Below are 24,621 nucleotides of genomic sequence, written 5' to 3'. Positions count from 1 at the left end.
AGAGCCAGCTGGGATGGGCATAGGCATAGCCGAACCTCATGCTTGAGCAGCAAAACATTTTAGCAGCTCTTTTCTGTGTGCCTGCCTCAAGCCCCTTCTCTTTAACCGTAACACCGCTGCTTTATTATTTTTAGAGCTTTACAGTTAGCAGTGCTTTTGTCTGCTTTACCTCATTCGTGCTTCTTGGTGACCTTGTGAGGTCTGCAGCATGGCTGTTGCCGTTTTGCAGATGTGGAAAGGGAGACTCGGTTGGTTTAATGCACCCCATACAAAACCTAACGTCGGGTTAAATCACTCCTTCAAACTAAAAGAGTTAATGAGGGCAGAACCTTGGTCTCGAACCCAGGACCTTCTGACTCCAGGTTCTTCCCACCTGCATGTGGAGCCTTGGAGTTGAGCACTTGCAGCTCTGGCCCAACTTGCTAATAAGCCTTCCTTGGGAATGACTTGTGAGGGGCTCTGTGGTGTGACAAGGGTGTTGAGGGGCAGTTGCGTCTAGAGCTAAGATCTGCCGTAGAGGTTGACTCTGTGCTTTACACGTAAGGCCGTCGAGGACCAGGCTGATGCTACCTTACGTTGCGTGGGCGTCTCCTACCCTCCGCCCAGTGCTTTCTGGACCACTGAGTCACGCCCCCGCCTCACACAGTGTGCAGGACCCCCCTGGGTAGTTCTGCCAGCCATCCTGGAATCTTCCAGCGTAGATGTGTGTGGAAAGGCTAGCCTCTGCTCGCTATAGGTCAAGGAAGACAAGAGTCTCAGGGCGGTGCGGATGCCAGCGCCTGGGGAGGCGTGAATCAGCACACTTCTGATGCAGGTTTGGGGATCTGAGAGATTCCAGACTCTGTGTCTGTTTTCTGTGGGAGAAAAAGGGGAATTAGAATTGCATTCCCAACTGGCCTCAGTAAATGACCCGTTTCTTAACCCACCTCCCCTCCCTATTAAAATTAAATTCTCTTACCTCTCCACCCTATGAAAATTCTTTTTTTTTTAATTTTGATAAGGTTTTAAAAATTTTTTTAATTTTTAAATTTATCTTGGAGTATACTTGATTTACAATGTTGTGTCAGTTTCAGGTGTATAGCAAAGTGATTCAGTTATACATACACATATATTCATTCTTTTTTAGATTCTTTTCTCATATAGCTTATCACAGAGTATTGAGTAGAGTTCCCTGTGCTCGACGGCAAGTCCTCGTTGGTTATCTACCTTAAATAGAGTAGTGTGTGTATGTTCATCCCAAGCTTCTGATTTATCCCTCCCCCCAGCCCTGAAAGTTCTTACCTTTTGTCAGGTCTCGAGCCCGAGAAGGCTACTCCCAAGGCACGGTCCAGTCAGATCACAGCTGAGGCAAGTGTTAACTGGCACCTGCCATTCGGGCACAAAGCACAAAGCTGCGGCTTCTGCAGCACTTTCCCGGACTGGCCTCTATTAAAGCAAGGGTGGAATGGATTGCAAAGCCTTTGTGTAATGAGGGAGAAATGGAAACTTCCGGTTTGGAAGGTCTTTTTCTTCTTGAGGGGTTTGGAGTAGTTTTTGATTAACTTGAGTTTTGTGTTCCAGGGGAAGAGGGTTTTGGTGAAAATGGAAGAGAAACCCTGCCCAACAGAAATTCCGTATCAGATGGAGATTTTCCTCCTTTCGAGAAGGTTGTGAGAGCAGCCGAGGAGCACAAGAGCACGGGGGGTGGGGGCTCGGAGTGACGGGCTGGAATGCTCTGGCGGGGCACGAATGCTCTGGCGGGGCACGAAGCAGCGGTGGCTGGAGAGGCTGGCATGAGTACGGCCGAGCTTGCCCACCTGACGGCCGTAGGCGCGGCCCCTCGGGCACGTATCTGAACTCACACCCAGCGAGGTCATTGGGTCCAGGGGGAAGCCCTCAAGTCAAGAGGCTGCAGGAAGCCCAGGCTCCCAGAGGCCACCGCCTCCTCTCCTCCAGCTTTCCATCCATCCATTCTAGAAGGGAAGTCTGAGCCCTGGAGACCCCCTGCCTTCGTGGTGGTTACACTCGTGTGTGGGGCAGGGGGGGCACCGGGGAGACAGACAAGAAACCACCAAGTAAGTAAATTATCTCGTGTATCCGGTGGCATTCATGCTGCGGAGGAAAAGTCAGCAGGGTTCTCGAGGAGCCGGTCATCCTGGTGGCCGTAGGCTGCCCCCAGTGGGGGGACACCTGTCACCCTTGTGGAGGTGACCCGGGTTAACTCTTCCCAAATGCTCTGCACCTGGCAGGCATATTTCCAAGTCAGCTGACTTCCATTTCCCTGTTTGTCATGTGGGAACGTGGAGGGTCAGGAAGGGACCCGGAGATCTGTTCACGAGACACCAGTCAGCCTTATAAATAGCTCCCCGCAGCGTTTGTTATCCTACAGACACCTTTCATTTCCACGACTCGGCTCTTTCAAATCCCTCATAGATCTATTGCGTCACTTAAGGCTCCTGCTCTAGGAGGTGGGAAGGGTGGAGATCGAGACACCAAACGGAAGACGTACGACCAGGGTTAGTCTTCGGAAGATTGAGAGTCGCTGTGGCACAGGCTGTCCTATGGGAGAAGTGACCATAAACCACGGTGGTGGCAGATTCAGTGTTATGCAGCAGAAGCCAACACACCATTGTAAAGCAACTAGACTCCAATGAAGACATTAGAAAACAAAAACATGGTGGTGCAGCTCCAGGGAGAACTGGCTGAATGTCTGCCCTGCATGTGGCAGGTTTGCCTCCTTCCTTCACAGTCTGTTTCTGCAGACAATGGCAAGGTCATAGAAAAAACTGTGTGACCCTGCAAACCCACTACTTTGAAGACTCCATTGTATGCATAAGTATACTAAGTTTATTTGGGTTTTGTTTTTCTTTAAAGCAGACTCCTTCCCACCATTTGACTCATGGGAACACGCGCACAGAGGGGTTAAGACACCTCCCCTGGCCACATACTGGGTAAGAGCCGTGGCAGTCCTATTATTTATCAGGCTCTTATTAAGTCAGGTGCTGCCTTATTGTATGCTAGGCCCTGGGGTTAGCATTTTTCATAAGTTATCTTATTTCATACAATAAACTGTAATTTAAGTCTTATTATTAATATTTCTATTATCTCATGGATGAGGAAGCTACACATGACCACGGAAGGTAGCATTTCCAAGGTACATGGCCCAAAGTCTCACAGATATTAAGTGCTGAAACGGAGGCTCCAGCCCAGTTTTCTTTGCAAAAGAAAACAGAAGTTGTATTCCCAATCACTGTCCAAAATTCACTACAGAATTACTTAGGATTTTTAGTTAGAAATTCTTAAGATTCTTAGTTAATTAGAAATTCTTCAGATTTCTACCCTGAACTCTTTCTGTGACATGTTGCAGCCTTTTTTATTTGTGTGTTTATCCTTCAGAATCCTCAGGCTTCATCCTACATTTTAAGCTTACGGTTGACCCAGGAGCAGCATGGGTTTGAACTGCGTGGGTCCACTTATACATGGATTGTTTACAATAAATATATTGGAAAAATTTTTTGAGATTTGCAACAGTTTGAAAAAAACTTGCAAATGAACCGCATAGCCTAGAAATATCCCCCCAAATTAAGAAAGAGGTACATCATGAAGGCATAAAATATATGTAGATAATATATATGACATACACAATATGTGTTAATCAACTGTTTATGTTAACAGTGAGGCTTCCTGTCAACAGTAGGCTATTAGTAGTTAAGTTCTGGGGAGTCAAAAGTTGTACACGGATTTTCAACTATGCAGGGGGTGGGAGGTGTAATGCCTCTAACTCCCCAAGTTGTTCAAGGGTCAACTGCATTCTTATATCAATTATAAATCTTAGCATTACTTAGAAAGCCTCACAAGTCCACCTAATTTGATTCCATCTCTAATATTTTAAACATTTTTAGAAGAAGAATTATATTACACTTGGGTTTCTCAGTTGAGTAACTTTTTTTTTTTCTTTTTACCCCAAATAACCTGAAATTGCTTTGGTCTCCAAGTTACTGATAGAACTCTGTGTCTTTGGGATAGAATTATTTCTAAGACTGTTTCCCCAACATTTGCTTTTGTTGGGCTCTTTAGTTTTGTGTCACAGTGGCTACTAATGTTAAATCAGCTCTCTTTCCCTTCTGTCATTGGTAGCAGCTACACAAGCTGTCAGCCCATTGTGGTTTCTTTCAAAGACTGGTTACGTACCTCCAAAGTGAGTTTGTACAGGGGACTCTGTGAGGTATACTGAAGAGGGTGAAGACTGACGAAAAGCAGTCAGTGTGGAGCGCGTCTTGTTTCTTCCTAAGCTTGGGACGTCAGCTGCTTCCTTCCATCATGCTGGCGACTGTATTATCGTACTTGCTAAGTTCAAGGCGCCCCCTTGTGGTGCGACTGATACTAATCAACATGAGAAAACAAAATGGCGAGATTACAAGTGATATAGAGGCAATGCCTTTGGATATAATCTTATTGCTCTTCTCATTTTTAAGGCTCTCAAAAGAATAAAATTTTTTTCTCCTTTTGTTTTAAATTCATCTGTAGCTATTCAACTCATATTCAACGCTAAGTGTTTTGGAAGTAGAAGCGAATCAGAAAAGCAAGCGCAAATAATTTGATGCCAAATCCTAGGTGACTTTTAAAAATAATTTCGTATTTTTTATTGAAAAAGTAATACTTGTAAATTCTAGAAATGTTAGAAAGAACAGATAAAGAGTAAAAGAATCATTTACCCTCTCACAACCCACGTGGATTAACATTTTGTTATGTATCTTTTTTTTTTTTAGGCATATAGACTCAAAAGAAAACCAAACGTGCCATTTTTCAAACATGATTATATGTGTGGACTTCATTCTGTGTTGTTAGAGTCGGCTACTTCATCATTCTTAGTATTGCTTGATTTGGTTGGTTCCATTGTGTGCACACCTTACAATACACAAACACAACACCATGTGGGGCTTTCTTGTGAGTTATTGTAGATTTCCTTATGATTAATTGCTCGAAATGGAATGGCTGAACCAAAACGGTGTACAAAATTTTAAGACATTTGACATTTATTGCCTGGTTATTTGTTTAAGTAAGGCATCTTTTTGGCAACGCAATTTTTTTTTTTAAAGTCTCAAATTCCTAGCATTTGCCTTCTTAGTCTGTGCCAAGAATTGTGCATTGTGTTTTACATGCCTCAATCTCAGCTAATCCTCACAGCAACCCTGAGACTTAAATACTATTAATGTCCCCACTTACAGATAAGGAAGGTCAGGCTTAAGGAAAATAAATCGATGTCACGTGACTTCAAAAGCAGGAAGACAGTAGTAGGCTTTCAGAAAGATGATTAAAAAATAGCACTTTGCATCCCTCGAATCTTGAACTCAGTGGAAACTAAGAGTGATAATTTTCTATTTGTAAAATAAAGACAGTAAGAGAGGAGGAAGAGGAAATGTGCTTCCATAAATTTAGAAACATGAATAAGCATCTAAGTTGATGCTCTGGTAATTAGATCTTCATGTTAGAAGATATGGTGGACAACTCAGTGATTACCGTGGAATTACAAACTCTAGGGAGCTCCTAATATAGACATGTTTTCGCTAGATCTTTTCATTTTGTTCCTGAATGCATTTTCTTTAACCACAGTTAATCTTCAGACTGGTTAAACCACTCCCAAGTAGTCAAAAATTGACTAAAGGGAAAGTGGTATCAGAAAGATCTCCAATTTCTGAATAAAACCAGAACTTTTTTGTGAGTTCAAAGAATTTGGCAGTCTCCAACTTTTTTGCAGTTTTTCTCTCATTGTTGCTCGCTAGAGACCTACATTTCACTTTTGTCACCTTTGTCCGTACTCTTTGATTTTTCTATTATTATATAACTCTTTATTATAGAAAACTCAGGCACAGCAAAACAAAGAAAATAAATATTCCCCATCAGTGTTATAAATACTGTGTTTATTGTTCATCTTTGGTTCTCTCTGCCACATCTGGGTATTAGGCATTTGCCCAATATTTGCTATTCCTGATCAGCTCTTCTTGGGCTCATCAACATTGTTTTTATTCTTAAGGAAAAAAAAAAACTGTTGAACCTGTTTTCCTTCCAGCTTCACTTAGCCTTTCAAAGACATTCCAAATACCATTCAGTATAAGAGCAACATCTGTAGTTTCTCTGCCATTTTCCTCTTCGGATAGCCATTGGATTTGTTGGGAGTCTTTGAGGTAATTAAAGTGTCCTTCTGTTTCATTTTTACAGCGTTATTATTTTTGCCGCTCCAGCTGTTTCCCTGTGGTGGCGAGCTGTTGTTTTTTTCCAGTTACATTTCCCTCGAAATATTCCCTCACTATATTGATAAAGTACTTGATTATCATTATAATCCTCTGAAGTGACTTGCAGACACTCAACTCCTTTCCCACCCAGTCTTTTTTTTTTTTCTTTAAGAACAATTTTCTAGTTTATAGTCAAATCCATAAATCAGGCTTCTAAGTTCTACCCACTTGATTTAATGGGAGTATGTGAGTGGCCTAATAAAATCCAGTTTTCTTTCTCTGCTTTCTTACTGTCGGGCTCAAAACCTGTAGGGCTCAAAATATTTTCCACGCAGATGGAGCCTGGCAAGAAGTGAAAAAGTTTCCCTTGAGTTTCATTTTGTAATCCTGAGAAAATTTCTATCAGTGTAGAGATTGATGTTCCTGTGGCCTCAAGTCCCTTTCTCTGTAGGAGCCATTGCATCTTCTGAGATGGACCCCCCCACCCCAGCACCCCTGGGTCCTTCCTGCTCTGACCCAGGGACACTCCTCCAGCTTCTGCATTTGCTTGACCTTCGTCAGCGAAGGCAAGAAAGATGCAGCCACGGTCGGGTTTGCTCCAAGCATGGAGCGTTTGACCGTTTATGAGATTCTCCTGCCCTTTCTTCCTCGGATTCCAGGTGGTGCTCTCCACCTAAAGGAGCTGCTGTAAGTGACTTTCTTTGTCCCCTCGTGTCCAGCTTTTCTAAGCTTGTTGCAGGCTCCTCTGCCGAGAGTCGCCTTGCAGAGAGAGGTTGGGGGTCTCCGCCCCTCCTGGCAGCCTCACGGTTGGGGCGCTGGTCTCCTCCAGCCCCTTCCGTTCTCTGTCGCCTGTGTGCAAGGCTGTGTCCCCCCAGGTCCTCTGCCCTCAGCCCATTTTATTCCCCGTCTCCTTGAGATGGAAACTGTGATTTTCTGTACCTCTTTCCCCCTTGTCTGTCCACAACAGCTCTTCAAATCTATCATCCTGTTTGCATCTTGCACTTTTATTTATCATGTACCTACAGGGTGTTATTATTTGTGGTCTACATTGGGGTATTTCTTTCATAGTTGAGGAAACCTGTAAACTTGGGAGCAGGAGAATCAGAGGCCCTACAGCAACCCTCACCTTTCAAAGGAGAATATATTCACCTCGAAAAGAGCTTTAATGAGGTCAGTTTAGCTAATAGTACTTCTAATGGTGTCACTCCCCTGTTCTCTGAAAAGTCTCTTTTCCTTTTTTTTTTTAACCCCCAAGTGCATTCTGGGTAGACTATTTTAGTGCTGTTCTTGCCTGCAGACCTGTCTTTTGGCTTTTGGAGATAGCTGTCTGAATTCAAGTGTGCTTTTTCTTGTGGAGATTTGTGTCTGATATGTATGAGACCAGGCTCTAAATAATACAGAATTATTCAGAAATAAAGGGAATACACGCATAGTACATATCTATACCTAAGTCTGTCATGGCGTATGAATCATGGCTATTGTATAATTCAGTTATGATGGTACTTAGGGGCTCTGTGTGTGCTGGTTACCCATATGGATATATCTGTGTGCATACGCAGTAACTTATGAAGTGAGCTGCCAAACCGTGACACCTCATTGGCTGATTTTTTTCTCTTTTTTGCCTTTTTCTTTTGAATTGTGGAAAAGTATATATGACTTACAATTTAGCACCTTAACCATTTTTAAGTGTACAGTTCAGTAGCGTTAAGTACGTTCACGTCATTGTACAGCCAACCTCCAGAACTCTTCATTTTGCTAAATTGAAGCTCTGCATGCATTAAACAGCTCTTCCCCAATCCCCCTTCCCCAGCCCCTGGTGACCACCGTCCTACTTTCTATTTCTATGAATTGACTACTGTACATACCTCACGTAAGTGAACTCATGCAGTATTTGTCTTTTTGTGACCGGCTTCTTCCACTTTGTATTATGTTCTAAACGTTAATCAATGTTGTAGCATGTAACAGAATTCCTTTTTAAGGCTGAATGCCTTTCAATATGTATAGACCACATTTTGTTTATCCGTTCATCTGTTGATGGACATTTGGGCTGCTTCCACCTTTTGGCTATTGTAAATAATGCCACCATGAACGTGGTGGTAGAGATATCTCTTTGAGACCCTGCCTTTCATTCTCATGGCTGATTTTGGATGCAAGAGTAAGTCATTCTTCTTGCATGAGGATTATGACGTTTTCATTTTTTAAAACACAAAACCATCTTTCCATCATGTTTTTTTTTAAAAATTAAGTTATCCAAAAGTTAGTCAGTGGATCAATAAGAATTGAAATGTTTAACTACTGGTACAGTAAGCATAGTAAGTGGAAGACATCCTCCAGGGTCAGCCAGGTTCAGATGTCAGAATTTGTTCCCTGAACTATAATTCTGATCTGTTCCTGTAAGTATTCACCTTGGATCTTCTCGTGAAGAAGTCTTGTCATCTGGTGTGGCACAGCCCAGGCACAAAAAGTCCTGCACTCTTGTCTTCATAGAGCAGCCCAGTGGCCAGTGGCCCAGTGGCCAGTGCCAATCAAGATAGCAGGCTGGGGCTCACCACCAGGCTGCATTCTGACTGAGAAAGGTATTTCATTCTGGCTCTGGTCACCCACCTGCAACCCTGAGACACCCTCAAGGACAACAAGCCAGTGTGACGTATTCTCAAATGACCAGGTGAATTTAGAAGGGCCCCGCTGTAAGACATGTCGGGGAAAACTCACTGCTAGTCAGGGCTGGCTTTCACCATCTCTCTCTAAATCCTAAGGATGGAACTGCCACCTTTCTGTCTTTCTTTGTCAGGGGAGAGGGCTTCGCGGTGCTGCATTGTCATCATGAACAAATAGATGATTCCTTTGGGTCAACCGTTCTTTTTCTGTTCCTGTTTTCACCCTTTTTCTTTTCTATTTTTTTTTCTCTCTTTTTCTCCTGATACACAGGCTTTGCAGCACATGCTGATCTCTCTTCAGGCAGAACTTGACATTCAAAGGTACTTGATGAAAATTGAATCATCTCAGCGAGTTAGTACTTTACCTTTTCTTCTCTGCATTGAGTCTCACCTCGCCGCATGCCTTTTCACTCAGCTGCGTGTGGCATTCTAATTGGTGTCAGCCTGTTCCTGTCCCCGTCTACCCTGAGCCTGGGTTTAAACCTCTCAGAGCCAAATGCTTGCAGCATTCCCAAACTTGTGCATTTTTTTTTAAATCATGAGAGTGAATATTAAAAATGAACACTAATCGCATGCTTGCTTCGAAATCTGTCATCAACTTTTCCACAGTTTGAGTTGTGGGATCGGCAGTAACGTGACGGCAATTCAGAGATCTCTGCACAGTCCTCTGAAAAGTGGGGCTCTGGCCCCAGCAGCTTTCTCAAGGCAGAAAGGTTCTGGAGCTGAAACAGAAAGCTATCCTTCTAACAGCCTCAGAGCTCTGGGACTCTTCTTTCGCTTGGCTCCCAAACACCCAGTATGGGGTCCAGACCATTTCACGGGCATACATCTTAATAATAAAAATGATAGGAACAGACATATTTATATAACGTTTATTAGGCACCAAGCACTGTTCTAAGTGCTTTACAAGCATTAACCTCTCACGCCAGCCCCATGAGGTAGGCATCCTATGGTCCCCATTTTATAAATGAAGAAACTGAGGCACAGGGAAGTTCAATACCTTGCCCAGGGCCACATAACAGGTAAGTTAGAGTTGGGACTCCAGGCAGTCAGGCCCCAGAGTCAGTTTCAATATATTATTTATTTCCCCATAACCCTCAATGTCCCCTATTTCATAATAGGTCAGTTTAGAATGTTACACCTGGAAGGGGGTGGAGAGTGTCCAGTACTTGGACACCTGGCTTGGCATTGGATACCTGTACCAACTGACCCATTGGCACATGGCCACCCGTATCCTTTTTGTCCCCCAAACGTGGCCTGTTTCTTTATTGTCTCCGGAGCTTGCCCAGATGAGAACCATTTGGTCTTTACTGTGAGGCCCAAAACACACTGTGCTCAGGAAGCATCCGGCGGTCTGGCTTTAGTGCATCTGTGACTTCCTGGCCATTCGGTCAGTCTTCAATGACCTCTTCACCTTCCTTTTCTTATAATCATTCTCTTTGATCTTGTCTAAAGTCACAAGCTCAAATTAGAAAGTTCCTACCCAAACGAATAGACATAGAAGGAAAAGTTGGGGGACACATACTACAGAGACCCATGGTCCTACTCTGCACCAGCTCAGTTCTGATGAGGTGTTCACCGTTCATTTTTTCCACGAGTTCTTAATTGTTTTCACAGCTCTGTAATTCATGCAAAATAGAGCTGTCTTCCTTGCGCACATATTGTGCACCAAATAGAAATGCAGAAAAGGAAGCGTGGAGAGCTCTTCCCCACAACTTTACATGCTGCCATTAACTACTCCTTTCTACTTTCAGAGCAGAGACTTGACATCGTGATGTAGGGTTTTCTACAGAGTTTGGGGTCCCTCTCACTGTTCTTTTTTTCTTAAAGCCTGAAACAAATTCTCATTGCTAACTTTTATTTTTTGACATATCAGCAAATAATGGAATATGTGAGAATTTTTCAAGAGCCTTTTTTTTTTAAGGCTTTAAACACAAGTTACAGTGACAATGGTGTTTTTTGGAGAAGGAGTGGAATGAAAGTTAAGGTGGGAAATTGAAGATTTTCTTTCTTCTCTTTGATAAAGAGTGACTCCCAGAGCCTCTAAGGATGTCACAATCTCTATTTTGAAGTTGGAAGTAATCATTTACCGACTTCAGGCAAGGTGGTGGCAGTAAGAGGTTGGGTGTATCCTCTCCTCTCACACAGGACCCCACAAACCATGGGACCTTCCGAGCACAGCAGGGAGCCAAGCCATGTAGAACCACCCCTACGAGAATGTACTACATAGAGCAGCTGAATGCTTCCCATCATTTATTGTTGACAAATTCCTGTGCATTTTTTCCTTAGTGACTCCTCACCACAATCATATCAAGCAGATACTCAGATTTTTTTTTTTTTTTTTGCGGTACGCGGGCCTCTCACTGTTGCGGCCTCTCCCGTTGCGGAGCACAGGCTCCGGATGCGCAGGCTCAGCGGCCGCGGCTCACGGGCCCAGCCGCTCCGCGGCATGTGGGATCTTCCCGGACCGGGGCACGAACCCGTGTCCCCTGCATCGGCAGGCGGACTCTCAACCACTGCGCCACCAGGGAAGCCCAGATCTTTTTTTTAATAAAAGTGAGAACTAAGGTTCAAAGAGCTTCCCTATGGGGTCGCACTGCCAGTGCATGGCAGGATTGGAGTCTGTGTTCTGCAAGAACAGTGTGATAAAAAGACTAAAGTCCTCTCATTCTAAATCTTGTTCTCTTTCCATCTCTCCAGACTCTGGTATTCTTTCTTATAGCAGAACTAGAGGGAAAAAGAACCTTTGACCTGAAAAGCTCGTCGGAATTTTCACAAGGTTTTTTTCATTTGAAAATCAATGCAGGGAAATTGGGAGGGCAGTTGGTGGTGGTAATGGGCTGTGTGTGTTTAGAAACGAGAGTTTGAAAACCAGCAGCAGCTTCTGCTCCCAAGATGTCCGGATAGGGTCTGGCCTCAAGCACTGAAGCTTGGTGACCTCGGGCACCACAGTATCCCCGCTGATACTGAAGGCCAGCTCCTTCTTCACTGTGAGGATGGACATCTTCAAATCTCCCAGGACAGGCTGAGGAAGGGGGGCCTCTGCTATCGGGGAAACCTCTCTGGTTTCACAACAATGCAGTTAAGCTCTAGGGGCATCAGCCCTGGGCCTGGGGTACCACATCCTCTCCAAACTGAAGTCTGGGCTGCAGAGATGAGCTCAATGATGGCTTTTGTAAGGAGGCCTTCTAAGGTGCATACTTAGCACTAAGTGTGATGCTGGTTGTATTTCACTTGAAATTTCAAAGCCCGCAAGCAGTCCCCTTTCCTTTCATCTCTGTAATAACACATCCTCACGCGGACACCTATTATCCCGAAGCCTTTTAAGTGCATTCCAGGCACTCTGAGTTGCAAAGGCACCTGCTACCTTGCTCAAGCCCCTCCCAATGCGGACGGTAGGAGCCAAAGCCTCGGAAACTGTTTGTTTGTTTGTTTATAATGCACACCGTCTTGGTTCACGAGTAAAAGGAAAGAGAAAGAAACGGATTGATTGACTTAAGGCAGCTCACAATAAAGAGACATCTACCTTCAGGTGGCTAAACTAAAAATCGAAAGGGAAAACCGCATAAGAGGAGGAGAGAAAGTTATGAATATGGCCAACTCTGATTAGCTTGAACATTAAATTTAGCTTCGACTTTTCTGATACCTGCGGTATTTTATATATATTTGATATACTTCTCATTATAGGACAAAGCAATACTTATAACTCCTTCACAAGGCAGAATTATTTTCTTTGTTTTAAATTCTAAAAGAAACATTGTTTGCTCATGCCTTCAGAAAAGGGACATCCATCAACGTAACAGACAGGATCAACAGGAAAACAGCAGTATTCTTCATCTGGCCTTTTATTTTACATCAACTCCTTCAAGATGAAGCACAACACTAAATAATAATTGTAGGAACGTGCGTCTGAAAGGGGCGGGGGGGGGGCTGAGTTAATGAGATCCAGTTTTGGAACTTGCTGATGGTGTAAGTTTCTAACTTGATGGAAGGATGCTGAAGAGAGATGATGGCGAGGCAAGCCTCATCATCTTTAAATAGGATTTATCTCTTTCTGTCTTTGAAGGGAAGTCAGAGAGCAGCCGATTCAAGGTGTTATATCAGAAGCGAGTCTATGTCACATCCCAGGTAGACCACCAGGCAGGCAGGTGGCAGGTTGACATCCAGACATCCTGGAAGTGGGAGAGGCTACACCTTATCTGTGGGTCAACCCACTTTGGCCTCTTCTCCAGGCACAGCTAAACCTCTTAAAGGAAAAAAGAAGAAGAATCGCATCATCTACACATTATGAAGGGGTTGAAAAGTAGAAAATATCCAGGAGATGGTAGAAAATCGCTGCTAAAGTTCCAAATTTACCTGGAGTCAAATTGTAAAAGCCTTAAAATGCAGTTACTATAAGGGTGTCAGAGCTCTGGATAGGAGAGTCTGTCTCCGTAAAAGGTGAAGTGCATGATCTGCATGTCCAAAAAATTGAATGGATGGCTTTGGGCTCTTCTTTCTTAATCATTTCTTTCTTGAAAGTGGAAGTCTATGCAGTTTCGGATTCCTGCAAAATTTTGCATGGCATGAACATGGAAATGTGTCTTTGTTCCCGTGTTTTCCCCATGAATTTGTGTCCTCATTTCAGGGGCCATCTATGAGGACAAACCTTTTACCTGGAATCTAATTGTGGGAAATAACACATGAGAGGCCCAGGTGGGCATGGGTATCTTCAGGTCACCATAGACAAGAATCCTTCTGGATTCTAAATGTTTTGTGAGAGAGTCTTCCCTTCCCCTGATCCACTCTTTAAAAATATCATGCTTACGCAGTAAATCTCTGATTTGCAAAAGCAATATTATCCTCGTTTTGGAGAAATAAAGACGAAGGTATATTACTCATAATACTACTGTGTAAAAGAAACCAAGGTTAGTATTTGGGTGTATTCCTTCCATTTCTTAGATTATGAAAAAACGTTTCTTAAAAACACCTTGATTATGACTGCATAGTATTCCATAGTGTGGCTCCATTGCGACTTGTTAACCAGCCTTCTAAGTTTCTAGATTTATGTATTCTATTAAAGATGTAATATGTACAGATTTGTTCCCTGACCCTCAACTGTAGTAAGTATAACACTTTTCTTCATTTTTGTGTATCAGATTAATCTGGTTTGGCTTCAGCAGTTATTGAGAAATGTATTCTCGTCACTTGGGGTCATAAAGAAATCCTAGGGATCGCATCTAGTCTGATAGAACTGGGTAAGGTTTCTGGGTCTCCTGGGACTCAGCAGATGGCCTCCTAGTGGTCTGTTTGCAGGTGGGCTCGCGGGGCTGTCTGCCAGGCTAAGCCAAGACACACCCTTCAGCCACTCTGAGCACACCACACACCCCTCCTCCAGCCAGGGCCACTCCTTGTAAATGGAATCCAGGCCTCCAGAGTTTGAAGAGCATCCTCACCATCACCACCACCAACAACAAAGCCAGCGTCCTCTTCCCGGCCCTGCAAAGTCACTCAGCCCCCCTCTTCCTGCCCAATTAGCAACCTTTCTCCTCTCACACTGGGGGGGTCGGGGGTGGGCAACCCCAGACTCATCTTCCAAACGCCTTTCCCCCCTGAGCCCAATCTAGGGAGGGAGTCTTTGGGGTGACCTCTGTAGCACTGAGACACTGATCACAGCCCTTCCACCTGGGAAGACCTTGGAACACAAAGGCTTGGCCGTTTCCCCAGGAACTTGGGGATGGGGGTAGATGTTCCATCATGTTTGTTGCTGACAGCCATGAGGACAAGATAAGTTGATAATATCTCAGAAGAGTCATCTGACGCACAGATACCTCGAAAGAGAGTGTCTGTGTCGTGTGATGCTTCTTGAAATAATGAGGAAGCATCCTTGTCTGAACAGAGGTGTCCTTGTCGTGCATTTCTTGGCATCTGCGGGAGGGGGCTTTGCATGGTGAGAGTGTGTTGGCAGAGGGATCCTGCTTGTCTCACTCGGCTCTGTGCAGCGCCTGCCTCGCCGCAGGGATGCCTGTGGCCGGCTCTGGCCGGGGAGGCGAGGGGAGCTGACTCCCCAGCCTCACGACCTTTTCATCTTTCTGATCTGTTAATGAACTAATAGGCACAGTGAAGGAAAAATGGGGAAGCAAAAGACACAGCTGTACTTTGCTCAACTGCTGAATCGTCTGATTTTAGTCCAGACCAAACATCTTTTCTGTTTTCACAGGTGAAAATCATGAAAAATGTCTGGGTACCCTTTTGGTGGAAAGAGGGAGGAAGGGGTTGAAATATTACCCTTGAAGAAACAGGGTATAAACTGAGTTTATCAAGGATAATTCATCGAAATAAATCCTAGAGAAAAATATATCCCCTCTGTCCAAGCTGGGGAAGGGAAATACTGATTTGCAGAGCTAAACCTAAGTCCGTCTTTATGAGAATCTCAGATATGCACAGTTGGAAGTTGGTATTAGAATGGGAGGTGTGTGTGCATATATGTCCTTCTTGTGTTAAGACCCAGAAATACCTGGTTACTGGTGAACCTGGCATGTGTCCACAAACTACTCCCAAGAAGCACCCAGGTACACATTCAACACTGTATCGTATGTGTGTGTGTGTGTGTGTGTGCGTTACCAGCAGGACCCTTTTGTGCTTGCACCCAAGTTTTCTATTAAAAACAAAAGCTGATTTCTTGTCCTCTGAGTCATTAGCACCAGGCCCCCCGCCAAAAAAATTATACATTTGTTACAAAACTAAGTACAGTTCTCTCTGTCATGCTCTAGAACCGGGATGTCCTCGGTCTGTTCCCCAGATCGGCCATCAGGCTAAGACTGGCTCCGAGGAGATGTTGGCTCAGGTTTCGTCACTGTGGCCATCAGCCACGGAAGTTGTGAGAAGTAGCCAAAGAGCTGTGGGGAGACCCGGTCCCGCTGCTTTAGAAGCACCCCAGGGTGTAGGTCCCCAGATGCACCTGAGAATGGCAGGTCCTCGGCTGCTGCGGCCACCTGGATGGGTTTATGTAAGGATGGAAGCCCCTATGGGAGCTCTTGGTCTTCGCATCCCCAGACCCAAACCCAGCAGAGGCCGTAGACTTTGGAAACAAGGAGGGCTGGAGAAGGGAGCGAAAGCACTGTGTTGTGGTTCTAAAAAGGACTCTGAGCACATTTCAAAGCTTAAACCTTCCATAGCGGCGATTTGTCCGTTCTCCTGAGGTTAGAGGAGTGCAAAGCAGGGATGGTAAAGAAAACTAAAGTCTGGGAATCTTCCAGTGTTCGTGAACTTCAAATATTTTGCTCCTTTTATCTTTCATAAGAGTACATAACACCTAGAAAAATCTCTTCAGTTGACATCACAATTTTGACTGGATTTTGAGTTGAAAGCTTCCCAAGCGCAAGAAATGGGGTGAAAGTGTCTGAATGTCATGATTAAATTAACCATGTCAATTAGTGAGTATTAGGATAATGAGTCATTCTGAATACATTTGCATTTGCATGTAGGAAGCTTTACTCTATTTCTGAACTCTCTGTGGAAATTGGGCATTCATTAAAATGAAGTAAAATTCCAGTAAGGCAACTTTGGGTTTTCTTTTTAAAATAGAACATAATCTGACGCGAAGTGTGTGCCTTGGCTGATCAGACACCCCACTGTTGCCAACAGTTAGCATCTTACCTAAAGGTACATTTGCAGGCTTTATTTTCTGGACCTTGGCATTTCAAGTTAGAGTTTACAGGGTCTGAAAAATGGGAATGACGAAACATCATCCATGCCTCCAGCCCTAATTTTCTTTTCTCTTTGCTTTTAGTCCCCAGATACAACATTGCGTATAATAAGAACAATTTGATCTCCTAGCAGAGCATACTCCTCATGGTGAACACGTCAGCCAATATTTGTTCATGACCTTAAAATGCATGTATGGCAGCCTTTTAAAAATTAATGCTCTGCAACTGTGTTGCATGCACTTGAGGACATAAATGCAGGAACCTGGATCTTGGTGCTAGCTAGCTACATATTTCTGTAGAGCAGATGCAATAGGGGAAATCATTTGGGGAAAACCATTTGAAGGAATCTCAGTAAGCTGAAGTTTTCTGGGTGACATGATTTTTCTTCTTCTTTGTGGTGTGTATCTTAGAGTGATGAAATTTTAGTCCTGAAAGGACTAACTACCAACCAGTCAACCTCTGGTCTTACAGAAGAGGAAACTATGACTTAGTGAGATTGTACGTTGCCCAATTTTGGTGCAAGCTGGCCGACAGACTCCTGGTTAAATGACTTTAGCCCTGTCAGCTCTGGAATCCTGCAGACTTGGTCCCAGTTCCTCCACTAGCTAGAATTTTCGGGCAAGTTGCTTCCACGATTTGTCTCCTCAGTGTAGCCAGTGTTATGAAGTGGCAGTGAGGGTTAAATGAGATGACCACACAATCAGTCACAGTGCAGCAGGCACTGAATTTGTGAGTTCCTTTCTCTCTCCCCACACCCCTTCACTAGGAAGACGGTCTTCCTAGAGAACCGGTCTGCACACGTTACGGATGACGCAGAGGAGGGATCTGCCTGAAGCCTCTTACCCCAGCACCCCTTGGCGATTGAAAGCCCTTTTTGAAGAAGTAAAGATGAGAAAGGATCAGTGGGGTTCAGGTGGCCTGGTTACACAGACTGCCCCTTCCTGCATGGCCCCAGAAGACTTCCTGTTCGGGTGGCAGGTTTGGGATCACCTGATGATTTAGGGAAACATCTAGAAGGTTGTGATGGAAACAGAGGGAGGTGGTCATGGGTGTCCGTGAAGTGCTGAAATCCAGCTTTCCAGGCCCTGGAGTCCTGCCCAGGTGGCTCAGAGAGCGTTTCCACCATTCTCTGCTTCCTGAATCTTCCCAGTTAGGGGCAGCTCTCCTCCCGGAAGCTTGGGGCAGGGGCTCCAAACACCGTGCTGTAGATGCTGCATGACCAAGAAAAGGCTTCTCCTGAGCCAAAATGAGAACAGTAGCTCCCAACAGAAAGACTTTTTTCTTAAGCCAAATCTGAATTGTGTGAGTATCCTGCCTCCCATTTTTTTGGTATTAAAATATCTTTCCTTTCTCGTGGCAACATGGTGCCATACAGAGGGAAGATTTCAAGAGAGAGGGCATGTTTGGATGCCCCTTACTTTGCAAAATAAAATCCTAGTAACCCTGTGTTGTGCCCTCCCCCATAATTTTTAAAAGAATGTTTAATTTGTGAAATACAAAATAATGAGAACAAATGCTCCAGAGAGTTTAACTTTCTCCACAGTTATTACCAATGTTATAAACCTGTGAGCCTCATAGCTGCCCAGGCAGGGGCGCTGTTAGAATTGGTCTTTGTCTGTGATGGTTTGCTTGGAAGACACAGAGTCACCTCAAGCTGGTTTAAGTAGAAGAATGGAATTAGTTGGAAGGAATAACTCGGAAAGACCCCACAGTGTACTGGAATCAGGAGCTGCATGCCTAGGGGCCCAGATAGCTGTTCTGTCTTTTAGGGTCTCCCGCTGGAGTCATGGGGGTCTCTTGTCTCCCTTTTTCTATACAGATCTGCTTCATCCTTTCTCTGTACTCCTCTCTCTCTGTTTCACATTCCCTTGTGCGTGTCAGCCACAGCTTCAAATGACCTCACATTTTAAGTTCTCAGTGGATACAGACTGAAGAGCTTCTTTGTCCCAGGGCTGCATTTCCAGGAAGAGCATGTGATTGGTCCAGCCAGGATCAGGTGGCTACTGCGTGGTCCAGTCAGCTGCGACTGGGCTGGGAGTGGGTGACCATACACTGCATCACTCAAACCAGGATACCTTTGAGAGTGGAAGGGAGTTACTACTAATATTTACACTGGGACAACAGGTGCAAAGCAGAACGGTCCAAGGATGCTACACTCTGTATTTACCCTGGATGTGGGACATCGGACATCAGGAACTTATCCATATGGGCAGGGAGGAATTCCGCAGAGAGGGGGCCATTGTTTGAGGGCCAGAACCCTTTCAAAGATGGCTAAGTGTCGAGTCAAATAAGAAAAGGGGAACTTTGTCATGTATTCACTGTTACTGGAGAGGGGGTTGCCTGTACGAAAAGACGACTTGGCACTCAGCTGCTTCTGGACGGTGCGTCTGTTAGCTCATTTGAGAGAGCAGAGAAGGACCTCAGAGTGCGCACAGGGGGGACAACTCCTTTAGAGGCCACCAGCTGTCCCACTCCCTCCTCCCATGTGCCCCCGAGTGCACACAGACCTGAGAACCTCAGTGGGTGACTTCGCTCAGACCATCCCTAGCACCTCTCACCTCTGCTCTCCGTCCTCTCCCAACCCGTCCTTTAATGTCAGCACTTATCCCCTAAACCCCGTTCTGCCCTGTGCTGTCACAGTGACGCATCTCTTAGTGCCTCTTGTCCAACTGTTACACGTATATTATCCTTGGCCCCAAAATATACCTTAAATGCGTTATGAGCTCAAGAACCACACACAGCACTTTTAACCTCCCGAGACTCGCACCGGGCTGAGTACCAAGTCCCTGTTTCAAATGCTTTTTGACTTTTTTTTTTTTTTAATACGTCAAATCATAGGGTATCTGACACCAGTGTCAGCAATTTTCATTGTCTTTTCTCTTCCCTAAATGATGTCTCAGCATCAAGCTGGCATCTGAGGGGAGAGCACGGTGTGAGAAGATTGCTAATATGCAGTGATAGTTTGCAATGAGAAAGTGAATGACATAATAACGAGAGCAGGCGTTTATATTTGGAACTGAATAGCTGTGTTTAGGAAGCTTAAAAAAAATAAAAAAGGACTGAGCCCTTAATATCTTTATTTTTATACATACTCCAACCACGATGACCCTGAACAAGAAATAGAAATTTGATTTTGATTTTCTTCAAGGATTATTGCCTTTTGCAATGGAAAATGACAACTCATCAAATGCATTGTGGCTTCCATGGGCTGCAAAGATGACCAAACACCAGAGGTTGTCATTGTAGCCATGTTGCTTCAAGTAATATTATTTCTTGGCTACTTTGCTAAGGTGAATGTATTTTCTTTCTTTTTTTTTTAAGTCAGGGATGAGGACATTTGAGCTTGATATTCTGCTGAGAATAGTAACCAGCTATCTACCTCACTGAAGACCATATGAATTTACATAACTCTTGGTGAGCTGGGCAGTGATTTAGGGTTGGTTTTTTTTTTTTTTTAAGTCTAGCAATACTCTTAAAGAGTGCCAAAGCCAGATCCCAATCTTTGTAACACAAGCAGACTTTATGAAAAATAAACCACTTCGGGGACTTGCACGGAAACATTAACCCAAAGCAAAGAGACAAGTTAACTGTTCATGGGTGTCCTTTCTGGCCATGATGTGGGCATGTCATCTGAGCGGAGAGTTTCCTGTGGAACACCGAGGCTGGCCACCGCGATGAAGGGGGCACAGGGGGCTATGTTCTGACCTCACTCCTGTTTTCTTCTGTGGAAACGTCCTAAGAGGTGTAGCAGGGGTGGGTGTCTAGATAAAGCAGTAGTGCGCCTGCCAAGAGGGACCTCCTGGTACCTTTAGCAAGAAAAGGGAAAGGAACTGACCATCGCCTCCTCAGAGGGCTCCCCTAGAACATCAGGCACACCTGGGGCATCCCTGAAAGAGTTCTGTAGCTGAAGCCTTGAGGCAGGACCGGCTATATATAATTCTTAGTGTATCTTGTTCCAAAAAATTATTAAGGGTTTCAAGACGGCCACAGCAGAGCATGAAACCAAGCCCAGAGCACTTTTAAATGCTGGGTCGCTTGTACACCCGCAAAGTCGGTCCTACCTTGACAGTTAAGTGCTTTGGTGTTTTTAACTTCAAAATGCATCCTTAGGAAGACTCAAGAGGACATTAAGGAATGCAAACCACCCCCCCCCCAAAAAAAAAAACCTGGCTCCTGGGGACTGCCTGTGTCCCACGCCCAGCCCATCAGCACCTTTGGCATCTTAGAGAAAACTCACCTGCTGATTAATTCAGATCAGTTTGCCTGGAATTGTAATGAAAGCAGGGGCAGGCTTTGGGAGGGGGAAAGCTGAGATCGTGCATTCATTCATCCTAAGCCCCCCAGTTTCACTGACTCCCTTTCTTTGACCTTCTACACGTATAATCTCCAGCCTCCACACAATAGCCCAAATGATCTTATGAAAAATGTATCTGATCCTGGCCCCCTCCCCCTTCTCTCTGCCTCAAATACCTCAGTGGCATTCTGGTATCTTAGAGTCACATTGAAAATTCTCCCCTTGACGCTAAGGCTCCATGAGATCTGGGCTCTTCTGGTCTCCAGTCCCACCATGTCTCCAGTACTTGCCACTTCTTTCTGCCTCGGGGACTTTGCACATGCTGTCCCTTCCACCTGGAATGCCTTTTTCTTTTCACCCCACCCGCTGGCTTGCCCCCTCCTCCCAACTTCGCACGTCCTTGAGGTCACAGTTTACTTGCTTTTCCAACTTTCCACCCACATACACCCCCTCCCCAGCCTGGGTTACACACTGTCAATGTCTTCAGTGTCTGTCCCCTGACTCGACTGTAAGCACCATGAGGGCAGGATCATGTCTCTTTTGTCTGTCGTTCTGTTCCCAGTACCTAGCATGTGCTAGCATGTACCTAGCAGGTGCCTGGAACACAGTAGGCACTCAATAGGTGTCTGTTGAAAGGATGAATGGACGTACCACACAGTTCGTGATTTAAACTTGATTATACATTATCTTGTGTTATTTGTTGTCCTTCATTCATTTCACCAATTAGTTTTGAAACTCATTCACATCAGGCAACATGACGTCTGTCTGTCTCTGAATCGCCCACAGTGCTCAGTATATGTTCAAGGAATGTTATTGACCAACATAGATTATGAGTGTTTTACACATTCAGTCCCTTGCCATTACAGTATAGATAACCAAGAGAGAAATTAAATTTTGTATTGTGTGTGTTTAAGTTATTATAGATACCGTCTGTTGATTGGCGTGGTAAGTAATAACCAAAACTAGACATAATCCAAATTATGGGATTTCTGCCTCAAAAGAAAAAAATCAGCTGTGATAGAAATATCTCCCTCACAATCATATTTTACTGATTTTGGAAACAGTCTTAATAGAAGAGTTTAAAGAACTGGGTGTGTTCAGTTTACTCTGGTGCGGGTGCATCATTCGTGTTAGGTGATAAAAACGTGCACAGTCCCATCTGCTGTGATCGTAACAACCACTAGAATTTGTCTGGCCAAAGGAATTGATTTGCCATCGTTCTTTCCTGTAATGTGGCTTGTCCTCAATGCCTTGCTTGAAATGGCATACGCACAGTAGATGTCCAGTGATAAAAAATCTTAATGGAATACTCAGGGACTTTTTTCTCTCACTAACTTTCACAACTGATACTTTGAACCACTCTGTCTTTATTTTTGTATCTAGTCCTTCCGATGGACTTTTTCTCGTTGCCATGTTGTTTTTCCAGATTAGTAGACCTTGATGGCATTAAAAATATTTTCAGCATAATTAATAATAGGCTATTTTCCACTTTCTTTCAAATGCCTTTTGCAGACAAGAAGCCCCAAACTGTCTCACAGTCCTCAGCCTCCCAACTTGGGTGACCCGGTAGAGCATTTATCAGAGGCGTCTGGAGATTCTTTGGAAGCCATGTCTGAGGGAGAAACTCCAAGTCCTTTTTCCAGAGGCAGCCGGACTCGAGCGAGCCTTCCAGTGGTGAGGTCGACCAACCAGACGAAAGAAAGATCTCTGGGTAAGCTTCGAAAGGTAGTTTCTAATTTTTATTCCTGCATGTGTGTATGTTTATACTCCTGAACACATACCCCTGCATCTGGATGTTAATTTGATCTTGATTTGTAAACACACAAACTGCTCAGAAACTCTGTTGATTTAATATCAAGTGTTGAGGAGTTACCTGCTGAAGAAGCAGCAAGTCCAACCGGTCTTTGGGGCTGGGCACATTCAGAACTGGCTGGGGTTAGTCACTCAAACAAGAGACTAGCAGTGCCTGTGGATATTCCTGGTATAAGGAATAGCAAGGGCCGGATTACAGAATGAGCCTCATTTCTTAGGGAACCTCCTCCACAGTTTCAGAATTGTGGACGGATGGGGTGTGAGCCCCACTCCACTGTCTGGCAGTCCAGGGGAGGACATGAATGGCTGCAGGAAGAAGAGGTACAAGGTGGCCAACACCGCCATGACTGGTAAGGAAAGCCAGAAACACAGGGCTGTTTTCTCTACCACCACATGAAAGGGTGGAGGGGTTTGGCAAGAGTTTGGCATAGCCTTGTCTTTCAAGAAGCTTTTAGGAAAAGCAGGATTCTCTCCTTCCGCCTTCACTTGTTGTTTGCTTTTTCATATTGGATATTCCCTTTCTATCTTGCTGTGCTTTTTTTCTTCCTCCTAGCCCCTTAACAAAAGGTACAGGCCATAAAGATTTAGACCTTTTTGCAAATTATGCTGGTGTTTCATATGCTTAACCTGCCATCTCAAGGTTCTGAGTCGGTACCTGTGTTTTTCAGACGTTTGTGGTCAGGAAAAACAGGGGACAGAAACAGGGTCAACCCACAGAAGGCTTCAGGGTCTGGCCTCTGCAGAAGACAGCTGAATTCTGCCTCCTATAACTGAGCAGATGCCTTGCTTGAAGAAGAAAGGAGAGGGACGTGGGGAGGTGTCCTGTTTTTGTTTCCTCTGTTTCAGATGATAACCAGAGCAGATTGGGTTCAGACATTGTCCTAGCTCTTCTGAACAAAAACAAACAAAAAACCCTGTTACTTACTTGTGTTACTCATATTAATTTTTAACGTTAAACTTTGTATACTTCATCTTAGTTTAATAATCCAGGGTCATCATTTTACAAATGAAAGATGAAAGCCCCAGAAAATCTGGTTTTTGTTTTTTGAGGTTGCATAGTTAATTAAATGGCAGAAGTGGGAAGCCCCTGCAGTTCCTATTAACTCCATTTACCAGTGAAGGCATGGGACTTGGAGGGCTGGGGCAGTGTCAAGATGACACAGGCTGGGGCTTTCCATCAGGACTACAGAGCTTAGTGTTCTCTTAACCCCACTCACGCTTGAGGCAGGAGCACAGGAGCCTGCCAAGGAGTGGAATTTCTCCTCTGTGCTTTGCAGGAAATGAATGAGGTTCAGGTCTCTGTAAAGATAGCCTGTGCTTCGCAAAGTAGAAAGAAAGATAAAAACAAATGCCTGTGCGCTTCCCCATACCTGGGGAACAGCGAGCCTGTGGAATAATGGACCCTCTGTCTTGCAGGCAGGAATCTGCCCCACAGCCAAGTGCAGTTGGCAATGCAGGTAGATACCGGCTGCCTTTAGGAAGCAAGTCTCTGGGTTCAGGGGCTGCAGGAGCTGATGGCAGCCTTGCCCTAGGAACTGCTGAGGGTGGCTGCTGTTTTCTCATGGGGTGGCTGCACTTTGGCAAAACGCTGCTTTACGCTGAGCACGCCTTGCTGTGAAGTTCTGGCGAGTCACAGCAGATTCAAAATGCACAGGAGGTACTTATTCTTCCAGCTCCAGGAGAATGTTTTTGGCCAGTGATTTCCACAACTCGTGGATAGAAACAAAGGAACACAGGGAGAGGAGAGGAATGAGAAGTTTGCCCCAGCGAGGGGAGCCCTGGGGTCAGAAAATGAGGCTGGCCCTGGGCTGGCGGCTTGGTGCTGCCCTCCACCGCCGCTCTGTGGCCAATTTGCGAATGTCCTTGCGGCCGCACCTGGCTTTCACAGCATAATTCAGTTGAGCGGGGATGGGAAATAAACAGGAAAGTGTGAGTCAGGGGAAGTCTAAACACAATCT

The 24,621-nt window shown here is 44.7% G+C and overlaps 1 protein-coding gene across 14 annotated transcripts in view; it reads left to right on the top strand.

Annotated features, from left to right (window-relative positions):
• KIAA1217 (KIAA1217 ortholog) overlaps positions 1-24,621 on the top strand; it is a 774,831-nt gene that overhangs the window by 582,777 nt on the left and 167,433 nt on the right. For all 14 annotated transcript variants that reach the window (XM_029236747.1, XM_029236752.1, XM_029236745.1 and 11 more), the window contains one exon: positions 22,364-22,562. In XM_029236747.1, the coding sequence (XP_029092580.1) occupies positions 22,364-22,562 (199 nt within the window). The remainder of the gene's footprint in view (positions 1-22,363; positions 22,563-24,621) is intronic.

The sequence above is a fragment of the Monodon monoceros genome, unplaced genomic scaffold, assembly GCF_005190385.1.
Source record: "Monodon monoceros isolate NGI ecotype Baffin Bay Population unplaced genomic scaffold, NGI_Narwhal_1 Super_Scaffold_21, whole genome shotgun sequence".
NCBI lineage: Eukaryota > Metazoa > Chordata > Mammalia > Artiodactyla > Monodontidae > Monodon > Monodon monoceros.
This window is presented reverse-complemented; position numbering and strand designations above follow the sequence as displayed.